This window comes from Petromyzon marinus, chromosome 9 (genome assembly GCF_048934315.1).
Source record: "Petromyzon marinus isolate PM22_M1 ecotype Great Lakes invasive population chromosome 9, UKy_Petmar_22M1.pri1.0, whole genome shotgun sequence".
Taxonomy (NCBI): domain Eukaryota; kingdom Metazoa; phylum Chordata; class Hyperoartia; order Petromyzontiformes; family Petromyzontidae; genus Petromyzon; species Petromyzon marinus.
In genome coordinates, this window is record NC_133675.1 from 3,699,425 (window position 1) to 3,716,834 (window position 17,410).

Sequence of the window (17,410 nt, forward strand, 5' to 3'; positions counted from 1 at the left end):
TTTTATGGTTTACGACACTCATAAAGGTCTACTGGCATTTAACAAAGCACAAATAGGAGCAATGCAGTCTCGAATGTGCCCTGGCTATATTTGCGTCATACAACATGGACTATATAAGTAGCCATGGTATCAATGGTCTCAAATGTTTACTTCTATATATTCGGCACAGAGTATTTCGTGCGATCATTATGCGTCCATAAGCATGAATGATTTTTGGCATAAATCAGTTTGTTTTGCGTGTACCACTGTAGTTAATATTTAATTTGAGAATAAACTTCAACCACATCTGCATAATTGCTTTGTTAATAAAATCGGACCCTGAATCGTGATGATCATACAATAGTGAATTGTTTATATCCCTAGGTTGCATGTAAATTGTGTATATTTCTTCAGTAATTGAACCATGCAGTTGAGAGCACACAGCTTCACCAACTTTGCACAATGCTGCTGGAATTTATAATTTTACTTACGTGTGTGCCATTCACATAAGCAATTATAACCATAAATTACAAAATGCAATGTTAGTACAAAATTCAAAGGCTTTTTTTAAAGAACTAATTCCCCTTAACAAAGTGAAGGGTAGGGGGCAGACTAAGGCAAATGATAATGCAACAGGATGTGGAGGCCAGTCCGTCACAGGGGACTAAAATTAGCTCGGACATCCTCTGCTGGAACATGTCTCGCCCTGGGCATTGTTAAAAGTTTTGTTTTCACGTAGAATTTTCCTTCGTATGCAAATCAAAAACCCCTCTTCACCTCTCACTCTCGGTGGTGATGTTGTAATCATCATGGCTAGACGGTGGTTGATAGCCGATTGTGTTATGGTCATGTAATTGCCGTAAGAATGCGGAATTCCCATCACTGGCTCAGGGTGGGGGGGGGGGCGCCCCCAGTGTTGATGAGTGCCGCTGCATTTCACATTTTCAGCAGGAAGCCAACTTTATACATTTTACTTGACATTTTTTTTAATTGCTCCGTGTGTCCATAACCGTTTTTTGTCGTTGTTGCACAGATCTCGCTGGTGCGTGTGCCATACGCCTGCAAGTTGCTTTTCCAGGAGCTCATGTCTATGAGCATCGCTCCACGGATGATGATCACATAAAATCTGGAACCTGCCTTGGGGCCAGAAAAAATATTGCCGACCGTCGCCGCTGCCCTCCCAACCCGCTGGGCGATCACAAACATCCCCAGTGACTCCAACTTTCCCGGAAGACTCTTGCCTCTGCCAAAACTCTAAATATGAGGACCAGCACATATTCTAAAAAAAAGGACCAAGTAAGATGGGATCAACATGAACATATTCCTTGATGCATCTATTTTTATTGGCAAGTATTATTCTAGCCTTCCATTGCATAACATGATTTATTTGTGGTGACTCAGACCAGCTGTGCTAACAGCCTATCAGCCTCAAAAGGAGCATACTTTGATACTACAGGGCAGCCCGTCCTACATTAATTCCATCATTCCTACATTTAATAATTTATCTCCCGGTCATGTGACGCATTAATTCTCACCCGTGAATTTCTCCCTTTACTGAATCCTGGCAATCCTTTCAATCACTGATATATCCCTCATGTGCTCACTTGTTCTCGCATACATTTATTTTCTTATTCTGTCACTCACGCTTCATTCATTTACTCATTCCTCCCTCATTCAGTTACTCATTTATCTCATTCATTCACTCTCAATCCTCTGTCTCATTCTTTCCTCATTTATGCACTCGATTTCCCATTTCCATTTCCATGTGCTGCCTACTGGCGAACAGTAGCGGAAAATTTGATTTTGCAATGTACATAATCACTTTTTAAATGACACGTGTTAAATTTCACTGCACATAAGCAGAATGTGTAAGTGGTTTGAGGTTAAAATCTCTCATTCCTCATTCACGCATTCCTCTCATTGTCATTCTTATCTCATTTGGTCACCTGGCTACCAGATGCTCTCCGATGACTTCTGCAGGGCCAGCCGTTGCTAGGGACGCTTGTTGTTAGGGACACCTGTTGCTAGGGACACCTGTTGTTAGGGACGCCTCTTGCTCGGGACGCCTGTTGTTAGGGGTTACCTGTTGCTCGGGACGCCTGTTGCTAGGGGACGCCTGTTGCTAGGAATGCCTCTTGCTAGGGGATGCCTGTTGCTAGGGGACGCCTGTTGCTAGGGGATGCCTGTTGCTAGGGGACGCCTGTTGCTCGGATGACAGTTGGTCTTCTCAACCAGCAGTGCAACATTTGATAATGTAGTGCAGATAAGCACGTTAGCGTTCCAAGCTTTTTTATTTTGTAGTCTACAAGCGTTTTTTTTCTATTTCACGTCTATAACTCGGCAAGGAAGGGTGAAAAAAATGTGCTCGCACATTGACAGACGACGGACTTTCCATCGATACCACGTTCGTACACACAGCTTGAAAAATGTAGATTTGTGTGAGGTGCGTTTACAAGCGGCACATGCACACGTACAACGGGATAAAAAAAAAGTTGTATATGTGGAGATTAGTTTGATCTGTTGCCACGAGGAGTGGCGACGCGAGGCGTGTTTTGTGATGTTGCGGAAGCGTTTCTGCAGAGAGATCGTCAGGGCCGCCGATGCTTTTAAACAAAACAAAAAAGAACCCGCTTTGTCTTATTTCAAATAAACGCGTTCACGTGTGTGTATTTTCTTTAGTTTATTGCTTTTTTTTATTATTAAAGAATCACTTTGTCGTTATATTTCTTGCGTTAAACGGTTTTAAAAAACGACTCGTTTGCAAAAAGATGCAAGCAAATTAAGCTTCCAAACCTCTTTAAGACAAAATCCCCCCCCCACCAGTGTAAGTTTAATATGAATGCGTCGAGATTATAATAGCACCAAAACGTGGCTTTTACCGTTGCGCCTGACGTACGATGGCGTCTTCGGATGTCTGCCTTACGTCAGTAATGCCAAAACCTTGTGTGTACTGGCTCTCCGTTAAAATTACACAATCTCGTAAACTACAGTTTTAAGTGCAGTAATTAATAGAAGCTGCATTTGCAAATAAAAAATATACTGCTCGTCGACGGAGTTAAAGTAGCACGGATGTCAGTTTCGCGGTAACGGAATTACAGCGGTGGACAATGAAGCAGATGACCACGCAGTTTAAAATCGTCGTTTGGTTATTTGTAGACTGGATCAGATTCGTGTACAATGGATGTCTTTATTATTTGCGCAATAAGTGTCAAACACATGCCCGCGGCAAATCGACAAGCCGTTGTTTCATCTGCATGGTGGATAAACAAATACCCCTGTGTGGGAAATGAAGTGGTTCTTCTCTGGAGAGAATGGGCTCTTATCTGCGCAATGTGGAATTTCTATCGCTGGTTTAAGAGCTTATCGATGGAGATGAATCGCTGCTCCACACTTACTCGAGCAAGGGACTTAAAATGTGTTCGTAGAGCAGGTTGGAACGATGTACAGAGTAAAAAAAAAGTGCCCTTTGCCACTTGGGTGTCGGATCATCCTGCCTCTTGTGCTTGTAATTCAGTTACGGCAGAATTGACAGGTACATGTGCCCGTGGTGTAACTGGATAGGGGATGTACACGGGTCGTCGCTTGACCACCGCACGCGTGCCACGAGAAGTGCTGCTCGTGGCCACGTCGTGTGAATCCCTCCCGTGGCGACGACGACGCTGCAGAGGAAGACTTAGAGTTCCTCCTCTTTCTCTGTGATGGGAGGGGGGAGGGGAGCATGCGGCATTAAGTTTGTCGACAGAACAAAGCCAGGTTGTTGAATAAGACTGACCTGCCACGATAGGCATGTTTTAATTTCCATCACCGGCTCGGGGCCACCGATGTATAACGACTTGATGCGCAGATACAAAGGAGGCATCGTCGCAGTGATGTCCTCTGCTATCCCTGACGCAATCGTCTGGCTCGACCACCTAAATGTATAGCTGTTGCTGAATTCAAGGCCACACTGGTGGCCTTTAGTGCGGCCTTGACAATACACAAGTGAAAACGCCCCCATCATCGTGCTGCTTGCCAATCCAATGGTTTAAAATGTGTGGCGGCCCTCACACTGATGATGTCTTTTCGGTGAAAGTGCCCCCCACCCCCTCTGAAAATTAGTGAAGAACACTTACTAGACATCAACATCGGCCATACGAAAAAGGCCATTGGAGATGAGCACATGGGGAAATTTTAATTTGAGCTTGTGATGCACGGCAGAAGAGAGATGTACAAAGTTTTACCAAAATGTTTTAATCCGATGGCTCTTTGTGGTAATTGTTCAATGGGAGAATTGTGCTCATTGTCTCGTGGTGCGCTTGTATTTCGACTAAATCCACGTCGTGTTTCGCCGTTACCTGTACTACCATCGCGGGCCACCTGGGGTCTCGTTATTGACTGGAGTGCCTACCCACAGTAAATCCACGATACCACCACAACTGTACACACACAACAAAAACCCTTACTGCGCAGATGTGGAGAATACAAGTGAGGTGAGGGAGATTATAGTCGAGGGAATGTTGAACGAAAGATGATCGTCAACAATTGTCTGGAGCAGGCCTTAAATAAGAGGGGTTCAGAGAGACGTTGAGTGGGGATTTGTGGGGACGAGCGAGGTCGGCAAGCACGAATTGGGGTGAGGAACGGCGAATGGAGGAGAGGGGGAGGTGAGAATGGAAGAGAGATGAGAACATGTGATGAATGGGGAATGGGAGTGAGGGGAGGTGGGGGGGGAAGCCAGAGGAAATGAGAAGTGAGAGAAGGTTAATGGCGTTGAGGTGCAGGGATGTTAAACGGCGTGAGGAGCAGTGTTAGTGAAGATGAGGTGCGCGAATGTCGGTTTGTGAGACGTCGGCGAGATGAGGTGATGTGTGCGTGTGGAATCTCGGCGAGGATGGTGTGACGAGGGTGTCGCCCCCCCCCCCCTCCTCTGCCACTCACGGGTGGCCGTGGAGTGCTCCCTGGGGATGAGATCGGCGCTGGCCGCCACGTGGATTGAACCGACGGCGGCCGCCTCCCCCTGCGAGTTCTTGGCGTGGCACTCGTACTCGCCTCCATCGCTATCCAGCAGCGGGGAGATCTGAGGGGAGACGCGAAACAAAAGACGCATCATACGCACGGTCCTCTCCCGCCCACCACGGGGAGATCTTTATTTTGCATGCGCGGTGAGCGTGGCGTGCCGTTCGAAAGAGTGTGGCGTATGTTTTTATGTTGAACTTCTTTAGAGCCATACGTAGCCAACCGTGCGAAGCGGAGGTGCGGGGGAAAGACAACAAAGCAAAGCCAAAGAGCAGTTCTAAACGTACGAGTGCAGTGCGAGTGGCTTGGCGTGTGTGTGATGTGGTATGGTGTGTGATGTGGTATGGTGTGTGGTGTGAGTGGTGCGGTGAGCGCGGCTGTTGTTTGGCGAGTCTCACGTGAGTGAGGTGTTGAGAGTGGTGCGGTGAGGGTGTTGTGAGGGTGCTGCGGTGAGAGTGGTGTGGTGAGGGTGCTGCGGTGAGGGTGGTGCGGTGAGGGTGTTGCGGTGAGGGTGGTGCGGTGAGGGTGGTGCGGTGAGGGTGGTGCGGTGAGGGTGTTGCGGTGAGGGTGTTGTGAGGGTGTTGCGGTGAGGGTGTTGCGGTGAGGGTGGTGCGGTGAGGGTGGTGCGGTGAGGGTGGTGCGGTGAGGGTGTTGCGGTGAGGGTGTTGCGGTGAGGGTGGTGCGGTGAGGGTGGTGCGGTGAGGGTGGTGCGGTGAGGGTGGTGCGGTGAGGGTGGTGCGGTGAGGGTGTTGCGGTGAGGGTGTTGTGAGGGTGTTGCGGTGAGGGTGTTGCGGTGAGGGTGTTGTGGCGAGTGTGCGAGACGCACCAGCACCCATCCCGTGACCTCGTGTTTCTCGGGGCCTCCGCGCGTCTGGATGGCGAGGTTGTCCCGGTCTCCGGGCAGCAGCTCCATGCGCTCCACTCCCGCGGCGCTCTTCACGATCTGCGGGATCAGGCGCGGATTCAATCACTAGTCAATTCGTCGTCGTCAACAACAACAACGAGGGTCATGGTCTCTCCACTGGTGGATGAAGGGTTCCCCATAGTCCGTTGGTGGTGACCAAAATCAAACTTGGGGTTTCTTTTGTTGAACCGAGTTGAGATTTCAAAGAGACACGAGGAAAGTCTCATTTGCAATGGTGATCGTCTCGCTCCTGTACTTGAAACGACGTCATTGCGGTATTTCAAATATAGACACATACACGCAGCACCATCAGCATCGTGTTTCCACATAGTCACATCTCTCCCGGTGCTGTGGCACCACAATCCAATTCACTCCTGCATGATAACATTATAACCTCACATTTATAACCATATTACACACATCATCATCACATACCATCACTCCGCTACTCCTGGCGCGGTTGTCTGGCTTGACCACCTGATTGAAAACTCGATTTCTTTGGAACTTCTTTTTTTGTGTTTAGTTGTCCTTCCCCCACACCTCCAATTACCATGGTTGACTACGTATGGTGCAAAAGAAGTTTAACAGACATACTAAACCAACTAAAATTAATTATCAATCTCTCCGCTGCTGGATAATTGCCTCCTCACACTGTCGCCATTCCTTACATGGTGAAGCTGGGTTTTATATTCTTTTCATGCTTTCATAATAAACGTTTTTATTCTCGAATTGTAAATGTTATGGGCTTATTCTCCAACACGACGGGTGTGCTGAACTAGTAAACTAATTGCCACGTTTTGTTTACGTGACAAACCTTACCAATTGGCTGTGTCGGGTGGTGACGGGTCGACAATTTTATATTTGCGCGATCTTACCCAACAAATCCCCCCCCCCCCCCCTTTTATTATGGATAATATTAGTCGCGAAAGTCTACAAGGTGTTACACATTACAGTGCTTGTTTACCCAGGAAGCCTCACCAGAGACTTGGCAAGAGGGTCCTGCCCCTCTTGCCAAGTTGTTTTGTGTGTGTGTACAGTGAGGGAAACAGGTATTTGATTACCTGCTGATTTTGTACGTTTGCCTACTGACAAAGAAAGGATCAGTCTATAATTTTAATGGTAGGTTATTTGAACAGTGAGAGATAGAATAACAATTTAAAAAATCCAGAAAAACGCATGTCAAAAATGTTATAAATTGATTTGCATTTTAATGAGGGAAATAAGTATTTGACCCCTCTGCAAAACATGACTTAGTACTTGGTGGCAAAACCCTTGTTGGCAATCACAGAGGTCAGACGTTGCTTGTAGTTGGCCACCAGGTTTGCACACATCTCAGGAGGGATTTTGTCCCACTCCTCTTTTCAGATCTTCTCCAAGTCATTAAGGTTTCGAGGCTGACGTTTGGCAACTCGAACCTTCAGCTCCCTCCACAGATTTTCTATGGCATTAAGGTCTGGAGACTGGCTCGGCCACTCTAGGACCTTAATGTGCTTCTCCTTTAGCCACTCCTTTGTTGCCTTGGCCGTGTGTTTTGGGTCATTGTCATGCTGGAATACCCATCCACGACCCATATTCAATGCCCTGGCTGAGGGAAGGAGATTCTCACCCAAGATTTGACGGTACATGGCCCCGTCCATCGTCCCTTTGATGCGGTGAAGTTGTCCTGTCCCCTTAGCAGAAAAACACCCCCAAAGCATAATGTTTCCACCTCCATGTTTGACGGTGGGGATGGTGTTCTTGGGGTCATAGGCAGCATTCCTCCTCCAAACACGGCGAGTTGAGTTGATGCCAAAGAGCTACATTTTGGTCTTATCTGACCACAACACTTTCACCCAGTTGTCCTCTGAATCATTCAGATGTTCATTGGCAAACTTCAGACGGGCATATGTGCTTTCTTGTGCAGGGGGACCTTGCGGGCGCTGCAGGATTTTAGTCCTTCACGACGTAGTGTGTTACCAATTGTTTTCTTGATGACTATGGTCCCAGCTGCCTTGAGATCATTGACAAGATCCTCCCGTGTAGTTCTGGGCTGATTCCTCACCGTTCTCATGATCATTGCAACTCCACGAGGTGAGATCTTGCATGGAGCCCCAGGCCGAGGGAGATTGACAGTTCTTTTGTGTTTCTTCCATTTGCGAATAATCGCACCAACTGTTGTCACCTTCTCACCAAGCTCCTTGGCAATGGTCTTGTAGCCCATTCCAGCCTTGTGTAGGTCTACAATATTGTCCCTGACATCCTTGGAGAGCTCTCTGATTGATTGATTGCTTCTGGACAGGTTTCTTTTATACAGGTAACAAGCTGAGATTAGGAGCACTCCCTTTAAGAGTGTGCTCCTAATCTCAGCTCGTTACCTGTATAAAAGACAACTGGGAGCCAGAAATCTTTCTGATTGAGAGGAGGTCAAATACTTATTTCCCTCATTAAAATGCAAATCAATTTATAACATTTTTGACATGCGTTTTCCTGGATTTTGTTGTTGTTATTCTGTCTCTCACTGTTCAAATAAACCTACCATTAAAATTCTAGACGGATCATTTCTTTGTCAGTGGGCAAACGTACAAAATCAGCAGGGGATCAAATACTTTTTCCCTCACTGTATGTATGGAGTGACGCTGTTGGCCATGAGTACGTTAGTCCCGATTCGTGCGATCTGAAGGCAATTTGTCTTTTTTTTATTTCAGCAGTACTTCGTGACGATTTCAGATTGTGGCGCACGCCACGCTGTAGATCAAGCGGTGCTTCACCTTTCCTGCAGCCTGTACCCCTCTTTGAGTCTCAGAAAGGGCATCTCGCACTCCCTGGGGGTTGCGTACACCCCAGGTTAAGAGCCACTGCTCTCGTTGTTGGCCTGGGGGGCTGATGTCATCGCTTCCCTCTGGCGTAGCGTTGATCATTATTGGAGAGCAAAACAATGCCTCGTGGTTACACAACGAGTCGGATCTCTTGGTTGTGGCAAACTGCCATGAGGGGGTTTGGGGGAGTTTGTGGAATGCTTTGGTGTCTAGACGCAAACATTTCGGGCTTAACCCACCGGCGCGTGAGGAGTTCATGTCACCCACATGTTTATTATGCTTTTAGATAAAAAAAAAATCTGAACTAATTACAAATTTGTCGTTTTAGATACGTCTTTATGGGAATACCGTACAGCATTATGTAGTCAGTAATTTTCTATTGCGGTCATACTCGCGATTTAACAAGACGATGGACACACAATTATTGGGGCTACAATGTTCCACGTGGGAATGTGGGATTGGTTACACCTGGCCACAAACGGGTATAAGAAGGGTGACCACGCAGAGCGCGGGGAGTTCTCTCCCTACACGAAGACCGAAGCCCGGGCCGAAGATAGCCAGGACCCTGGACCCAGCCTTCCAGCCCTTCTGAGGGCTAAGGCTCGGCGTATCCAGTGGTCAGGACCCACCGGGCCAGCGGTGGGTCAAATAGCCTCCCCTAGGTCCCAGCCGGAGGACTCTAGGATAGCGGTAGACGTGTAAGTCCCGCCAAGACAGGAGGCTGTACCTCCTTAGGTTAGGAAGAGACCTGTGTGTAGGTCACGCTAAGTCCGGAGGCTGTACCTTCTTAGGGTATCAGGTGAGGGGACCATATACCCTCCGTGTGTTAAGGACTGTGTAAGAGAAGTATTACAATAAACAGTGTGCTGCATAAGAAGTTTATTCGTCATTATAAACACTACACAATGAAGAGCCACTGTTCCATAGACACACGCCAGGGCCTTTAGACACACACGCAGACACGCGTGGCTGGTGGAACAAAAACAAAAAAGTGAGTTTTTTTATTTTCTATTTAACTAAAACAATGAATGGTTATTTCTTTGAACATGAAACACGAAGGCCTTTGGGGAATGGCCCCCGCTCCCAAGGCCTATTGAATCGTAGCTGTACCACTCCCCCGCAATATTAGCCGAGGACATTGAGATCCGTAAACGGGGGGAGCGGGGGGTGGGACAAAAACACGAGCACGTTGCTATTTGGGGGGTGGAGAACGTTTTCAGTGGCCCCCGTTGCGAGGGGGTCCTTGGGGAGGGGGGCGGGGGGGTCACTTTTTAGAAGCCGCTCGACGCTCTGTCTTTGTTTTTGTCCCGGTTGTGAGTGGGTTTATTCGCCTGTGAAAATCTACCCCGAAGAGGCAGGCAGACGGAGACCGAGACGACGGAGAAGAAAGACGGCGGCCCGCGGGACCAATCTGTGGCCTTCATCATTGAGTCTCAAGCGTGAAAAATGTGACTTTGTGGTGGCTTTGTGTGGTGTTTTTTGTGGTGGCTTTGTGTGGTGTCTTTGTGGTGTCTTTGTGTCGTGTCTTTGTGGTGACTTTGTGTCGTGTCTTTGTGGTGGCTTTGTGTCGTGTCTTTGTGTCGTGTCTTTGTGGTGGCTGTGTCGTGTCTTTGTGTCATGTCTTTGTGGTGGCTTTGTGTGGTGTCTTTGTGGTGTCTTTGTGGTATCTTTGTGGTGGCTTTGTCTCGTGTCTTTGTGTGGTGTCTTTGTGTGGTGTCTTTGTGGTGGCTTTGTGTGGTGTCTTTGTGGTGTCTTTGTGGTGGCTTTGTCTCGTGTCTTTGTGTGGTGTCTTTGTGGTGGCTTTGTGTGGTGGCTTTATGTGGTGTCTTTGTGGTGGCTTTATGTGGTGTCTTTGTGGTGGCTTTGTGTCGTGTCTTTGTGTCGTGTCTTTGTGGTGGCTTTGTGTGGTGTCTTTGTGGTGGCTTTGTGTGGTGTCTTTGTGGTGGCTTTGTGTCGTGTGTTTGTGGTGGCTTTGTGTCGTGTATTTGTGTCGTGTCTTTGTGTCGTGTCTTTGTGTCGTGTCTTTGTGGTGGCTTTATGTGGTGTCTTTGTGGTGGCTTTATGTGGTGTCTTTGTGGTGTCTTTGTGTCGTGTCTTTGTGGTGACTTTGTGTCGTGTCTTTATGTGGTGTCTTTGTGGTGGCTTTGTGTCGTGTCTTTGTGGTGGCTTTGTGTGGTGTCTTTGTGTCGTGTCTTTGTGGTGGCTTTGTGTCGTGTCTTTGTGTCGTGTGTTTGTGTTGTGTCTTTGTGGTGGCTTTGTGTCGTGTCTTTGTGGTGGCTTTGTGTCATGTCTTTGTGGTGGCTTTGTGTTGTGTCTTTGTGTTTTGTGTTCGTGTCGTGTGTTTGTGGTGTCTTTGTGTCGTGTCTTTGTGTCGTGTCATTGTGTCGTGTCTTTGTGTCGTGTCTTTGTGTCGTGTCTTTGTGTTGTGTTTTCGTGGTGGCTTTGTGTGGTGTCTTTGTGGTGGCTTTGTGTCGTGTATTTGTGTCGTGTATTTGTGGTGTCTTTGTAATGGCTTTGTGTGGTGTCTTTGTGTCGTGTCTTTGTGGTGGCTTTGTGATGGCTTTGTGTGGTGTCTTTGTGGTGGCTTTGTGTGGTGTCTTTGTGTCGTGTCTTTGTGGTGGCTTTGTGTGGTGTCTTTGTGGTGGCTTTGTGTGGTGTCTTTGTGGTGGCTTTGTGTGGTGTCTTTGTGGTGGCTTTGTGTGGTGTCTTTGTGGTGGCTTTGTGTCGTGTCTTTGTGGTGGCTTTGTGTCGTGTCTTTGTGTCGTGTCTTTGTGGTGGCTTTGTGTCATGTGTTTGTGTTGTGTCTTTGTGTCGTGTCTTTGTGTGGTGTCTTTGTGTGATGTCTTTGTGTCGTGTCTTTGTGGTGGCTCTGTGTCGTGTCTTTGTGTCGTGTCTTTGTGGTGTCTTTGTGTCGTGTCTTTGTGTGGTGTCTTTGTGGTGGCTTTGTGTGGTGTCTTTGTGGTGGCTTTGTGTGGTGTCTTTGTGGTGTCTTTGTGGTGGCTTTGTGTGGTGTCTTTGTGGTGGCTTTGTGTGGTGTCTTTGTGGTGGCTTTGTGTCGTGTCTTTGTGGTGGCTTTGTGTCGTGTCTTTGTGTCGTGTCTTTGTGTCATGTGTTTGTGTTGTGTCTTTGTGTCGTGTCTTTGTGGTGTCTTTGTGTGGTGTCTTTGTGTGGTGTCTTTGTGTCGTGTCTTTGTGGTGGCTCTGTGTCGTGTCTTTGTGTCGTGTCTTTGTGGTGTCTTTGTGTCGTGTCTTTGTGTGGTGTCTTTGTGGTGGCTTTGTGTGGTGTCTTTGTGGTGGCTTTGTGTGGTGTCTTTGTGGTGTCTTTGTGGTGGCTTTGTGTGGTGTCTTTGTGGTGGCTTTGTGTCGTGTGTTTGTGGTGGCTTTGTGTCGTGTATTTGTGTCGTGTCTTTGTGTCGTGTCTTTGTGTCGTGTCTTTGTGGTGGCTTTATGTGGTGTCTTTGTGGTGGCTTTATGTGGTGTCTTTGTGGTGTCTTTGTGTCGTGTCTTTGTGGTGACTTTGTGTCGTGTCTTTATGTGGTGTCTTTGTGGTGGCTTTGTGTCGTGTCTTTGTGGTGTCTTTGTGTCGTGTCTTTGTGGTGGCTTTGTGTCGTGTCTTTGTGTCGTGTGTTTGTGTTGTGTCTTTGTGGTGGCTTTGTGTCGTGTCTTTGTGGTGGCTTTGTGTCATGTCTTTGTGGTGGCTTTGTGTTGTGTCTTTGTGTTGTGTGTTCGTGTCGTGTGTTTGTGGTGTCTTTGTGTCGTGTCTTTGTGTCGTGTCATTGTGTCGTGTCTTTGTGTCGTGTCTTTGTGTCGTGTCTTTGTGTTGTGTTTTCGTGGTGGCTTTGTGTGGTGTCTTTGTGGTGGCTTTGTGTCGTGTATTTGTGTCGTGTATTTGTGGTGTCTTTGTAATGGCTTTGTGTGGTGTCTTTGTGTCGTGTCTTTGTGGTGGCTTTGTGATGGCTTTGTGTGGTGTCTTTGTGGTGGCTTTGTGTGGTGTCTTTGTGTCGTGTCTTTGTGGTGGCTTTGTGTGGTGTCTTTGTGGTGGCTTTGTGTGGTGTCTTTGTGGTGGCTTTGTGTGGTGTCTTTGTGGTGGCTTTGTGTGGTGTCTTTGTGGTGGCTTTGTGTCGTGTCTTTGTGGTGGCTTTGTGTCGTGTCTTTGTGTCGTGTCTTTGTGGTGGCTTTGTGTCATGTGTTTGTGTTGTGTCTTTGTGTTGTGTCTTTGTGGTGTCTTTGTGTGGTGTCTTTGTGTGGTGTCTTTGTGTCGTGTCTTTGTGTCGTGTCTTTGTGGTGGCTCTGTGTCGTGTCTTTGTGTCGTGTCTTTGTGTCGTGTCTTTGTGTGGTGTCTTTGTGTGGTGTCTTTGTGTGGTGTCTTTGTGTCGTGTCTTTGTGGTAGCTTTGTGTCGTGTCTTTGTGTGGTGTCTTTGTGTGGTGTCTTTGTGTCGTGTCTTTGTGGTAGCTTTGTGTCGTGTCTTTGTGTTGGCTTTCAGTTGTGCGTTGTACGCGCGCTGGAATGTGCCCCCACTCCGTGCTCACTGCGGAGTGCGAGATGTTAACTACCTTGCCTGGTATACAGGAGGCCGTGGGTTCGATCCCGACCCTGACGGCTCATGTATAGTTGGAATTTGCGCGTCTCTCTCTCTCTCTTCCCGTGGTCGCGTGGATTTTTCTCCGAATCCTCCGCTTTTCCCCTCCACGCGTTGAGAGTATATGGCTGCTATACATTTCCCACACTATGATAAGCCATTTCGTTGAGCTATCATTTGTGATAGCCAGGTCGCTTCTGAAAAATATCTATATAAGCTCAGTAGGTCTTACGCGGTAAAGTAAAAAAAAGAATTGTTTCGTTTTACCTCCCATCCACATGTGGCTGGATTCTAGTGCGACGGATCGACTTGTGAACATATTTCGTTGGTAATTGCAAGACGGCCCTGGCTTGCAATGAGAGTGCCAGTGCAGAGTATGGGTTAGGACTTGCCGTTGAATGCTGGTAGATTTTTGTACACTATGCCAAGACCCCCCCCCCCCCTCTCACGAAGACAAAGATACCCCGTATAGCCTGAACAGACTTGGGGCAAGTGCTGTTAGCGAGCACCTATGAAGGCCGGCACGACACGCGAGGGGGTTGGTTGGCCAGCACCACGCCCGGCCGCCGTTGTCTCCCTGAGTGGCGATGTTTACACACTGCACCATGTACTCATTTAAGGCTGAGTCGATCTAGAGAAGGCGGAGTACCAGTTACACTATTCACCACTCTTAATGGCCATGAGTAATATAACTAATTCACGTCACCGAGTTCGCAGTGCGCTAGCCACTAGACTACCGCTCCACAACCACTACGCTGCGCTATAATTTGCACGCACGCAGAACGATGCAGATCAAAAACTGGAACATTCTTTTATCAGAAACCATGCTGACACAAACGTACAGTAAACGAAAGTTGCAGGCAAAAAAAGGCAGTTTACAGTGAGGGGAAAAAAGTATTTGATCCCCTGCTGATTTTGTACGTTTGCCTACTGACAAAGAAATGATCAGTATATAATTTAAATGGTAGGTTTATTTGAACAGTGAGAGACAGAATAATAACAAAAAAATCCAGAAGAACGCATGTCAAAAATGTTATACATTGATTTGCATTTCAATGAGGGAAATAAGTGTTTGACCCCTCTGCAAAACATGACTTAGTAGTTGGTGGCAAAACCCTTGTTGGCAATCACAGAGGTCAGACGTTTCTTGTAGTTGGCCACCAGGTTTGCACACATCTCAGGAGGGATTTTGTCTCACTCCTCTTTGCAGATCTTCTCCAAGTCATTAAGGTTTCGAGGCTGACGTTTGGTAACTCGAACCTTCAGCTCCCTCCACAGATTTTCTATGGGATTAAGGTCTGGAGACTGGCTAGGCCACTCCAGGACCTTAATGTGCTTCTTCTTGAGCCACTCCTTTGTTGCCTTGACCGTGTGTTTTGGGTCATTGTCATGCTGGAATACCCATCCACGACCCATTTTCAATGCCCTGGCTGAGGAAAGGGAGTTCTCACCCAAGATTTGACGGTACATGGCCCCGTTCATCGTCCCTTTGATGCGGTGAAGTTGTCCCGTCCCCTTAGCAGAAAAACACCCCCAAAGCATGTTTCCACCTCCATGTTTGACGGTGGGGATGGTGTTCTTGGGGTCATAGGCAGCATTCCTCCTCCTCCAAACACGGCGAGTTGAGTTGATGCCAAAGAGCTCCATTTTTTGTCTCATCTGACCACAACACTTTCACCCAGTTGTCCTCTGAATCATTCAGATGTTCATTGTCAAACTTCAGACGGGCATGTATATGTGCTTTCTTGAGCAGGGGGACCTTGTGGGCGCTGCAGGATTTCAGTCCTTCACGGCGTAGTGTGTTACCAATTGTTTTCTTGGTGACTATGGTCCCAGCTGCCTTGAGATCATTGACAAGATCCTCCCGTGTAGTTCTGGGCTAATTCCTCACCGTTCTCATGATCATTGCAACTCCACGAGGTGAGATCTTGCATGGAGCCCCAGGCCGAGGGAGATTGACAGTTCTTTTGTATTTCTTCCATTTGCGAATAATTGCACCAACTGTTGTCACCTTCTCACCAAGCTGCTTGGCAATGGTCTTGTAGCCCATTCCAGCCTTGTGTAGGTCTACAATCTTGTCCCTGACATCCTTGGAGAGCTCTTTGGTCTTGGCCATGGTGGAGAGTTTGGAATCTGATTGATTGATTGCTTCTGTGGACAGGTGTCTTTTATACAGGTAACAAGTTGAGATTAGGAGCACTCCCTTTAAAAGTGTGCTCCTAATCTCAGCTCCTTACCTGTATAAAAGACACCTGGGAGCCAGAAATCTTTCTGATTGAGAGGGGGTCAAATACTTATTTCCCTAATTAAAATGCAAATCAATTTATAACATTTTTGACATGCGTTTTTCTTGATTTTGTTGTTGTTATTCTGTCTGTCACTGTTCAAATAAACCTACCATTAAAATTATAGACTGATCATTTCTTTGTCAGTGGGCAAACGTACAAAATCAGCAGGGGATCAAATACTTTTTTTCCCTCAGTGTAGATTATTATGACTGGTTTATAGTTAGAAAATGATCCCAAACTGGATCAAAACGCCACTGCATTTGTGCTGGGATTGAACAAAAGCCAGCACTTCATGGTGTGGGGAGACGACTATGATGTTTGCCGCCAATAATGATAATGATGATGGAAGTAGTATTGTTGGAAATTGGCTGGAACGTGCTCCGGAAGGCCGTGGGGAGAGTGACAATTTGAGCCCGACTGCGTTATGGAAACAATTAAGGATTGATATTTTGTCATAATTTGACTTACAGATTGACCTCTAGACTAACAGAGAAACCCACAGACAAGCACAAAAACCCACAGACACGCTCAGAGAACCACAGACACATACAGAGACCCACAGGCATGCATAGAGGCTCACAGGCACACACAGATACCCAAAGACGCGCACAGATACCCACAGACACTCTCAAAGACCCACAGACACACACAGATACCAACATACACGTAGCGAAGCTCTTCCTCCTCGCCCTCCTCCTCCTCAGATCTAGTCTATGGTCCAGACCGAGTGGGGGTGGGGGGAATCATTTCTGAGTTCCCAAAATAATTTCTTCCTATTTCCAGCCCTGGGAGGAGGTGGTGTGGGAGATGATGATGATGATGATGACCATTGAAGGTGATAATTATCACGGCACATAGTTGGGGCGAGTTATTGGATAGTGACGGAGATGTGGTCACGTAAGAAGGGGGGGGGGGCGGGGTGTAAAATATCTCACGATGATGGCTTTTGCGATTAGCATCGAGGAACACGGCGGTGGGAGAATGCCACACGTTGGCGAGGGGTCGTATTCTTGAGGAATCTAAACGGTGCTTTGATCCGATCCATCACAGGTGTCTCTCATAGCTCCGACGAGCCCGCACACGCTTGCTAGCCCCGGTCGTTGCCAAGAGCTCGATACATTAAATAAAACCCGTGGCACGCGAAGGACATTACACACCAAGTGCTTGCCAAAAATGAACCGCGGTACCTTGCTGATCTCGTCAAGGAGCATAAATCACCACGTGAGCTCCGGTCATCCTCACAGCAGCAGCAGCAGCTTTTGGTTGGCCATCGAACAAAGACGGTCACCGCATCGCGCGCTTTCAGATGCTCTTCTGCGGCCGTCTGGAACGCTCTTCCTTCCAATATTAGGAAGCCACGGGAGCAATGCGCTTTTAAATATAGATTGAAAACTGTAGAACTGATTTTTGTGTTTAGCTTGTCCTTCCCCCGCACCTCCGATTAGCACGGTTGGCTACGTACGGTGCGAAAGAAGTTAAACATAAATACGTACAACACTGTACGAACGTTGTTTAAGAAAGTTCAGGGTACGAAGTTTGCTTGCAGCGTGTGAGCGATCAGACGCGACCGTCGGCCGGCCTTGCAGTGGTACGTTGAATATCCTGTGGTATCTTTCGCTAGAGTTGCATCACTGTGCGTGCCGGGTCATTTAGACCGAATCCTCAAGGTGTAACAATAATGATTCCCCGCCTCCATGAATCAATGAATCGTCACGATTTAACTAGCCAATCGATTCTTGATTTGTCCTTGTAGAGTGTTGGGAATCTTTCTTGATACAAATATCTAGGATCTAAAAGTAGAATGAAGCCAAAGTGATCAGATGAGCATTGAGGCAATGTTCATTTCCTGTTCACAGCCCTAAGCCAGTGG

General features: G+C 47.4%; 2 protein-coding genes across 2 annotated transcripts in view; one reads left to right on the plus strand and one right to left on the minus strand.

The window, feature by feature from the left end:
* Positions 1–2,648, plus strand: part of POLR2B (RNA polymerase II subunit B) — a 28,003-nt gene extending 25,355 nt beyond the window's left edge. Inside the window, exon 25 of the mRNA XM_032950826.2 lies at positions 1,013–2,648. Coding sequence (XP_032806717.1) covers positions 1,013–1,102 — 90 coding nt within the window. The 3' untranslated portion in view covers positions 1,103–2,648. The remainder of the gene's footprint in view (positions 1–1,012) is intronic.
* The window catches only part of IGFBP7 (insulin like growth factor binding protein 7), a 38,868-nt gene continuing 24,102 nt past the window's right edge, over positions 2,645–17,410 (minus strand). The window contains exons 4-6 of the mRNA XM_032950827.2: positions 5,801–5,917; positions 4,897–5,035; positions 2,645–3,672 (exon numbers count right to left, since the gene is read on the minus strand). Coding sequence (XP_032806718.1) covers positions 3,653–3,672; positions 4,897–5,035; positions 5,801–5,917 — 276 coding nt within the window. The 3' untranslated portion in view covers positions 2,645–3,652. The remainder of the gene's footprint in view (positions 3,673–4,896; positions 5,036–5,800; positions 5,918–17,410) is intronic.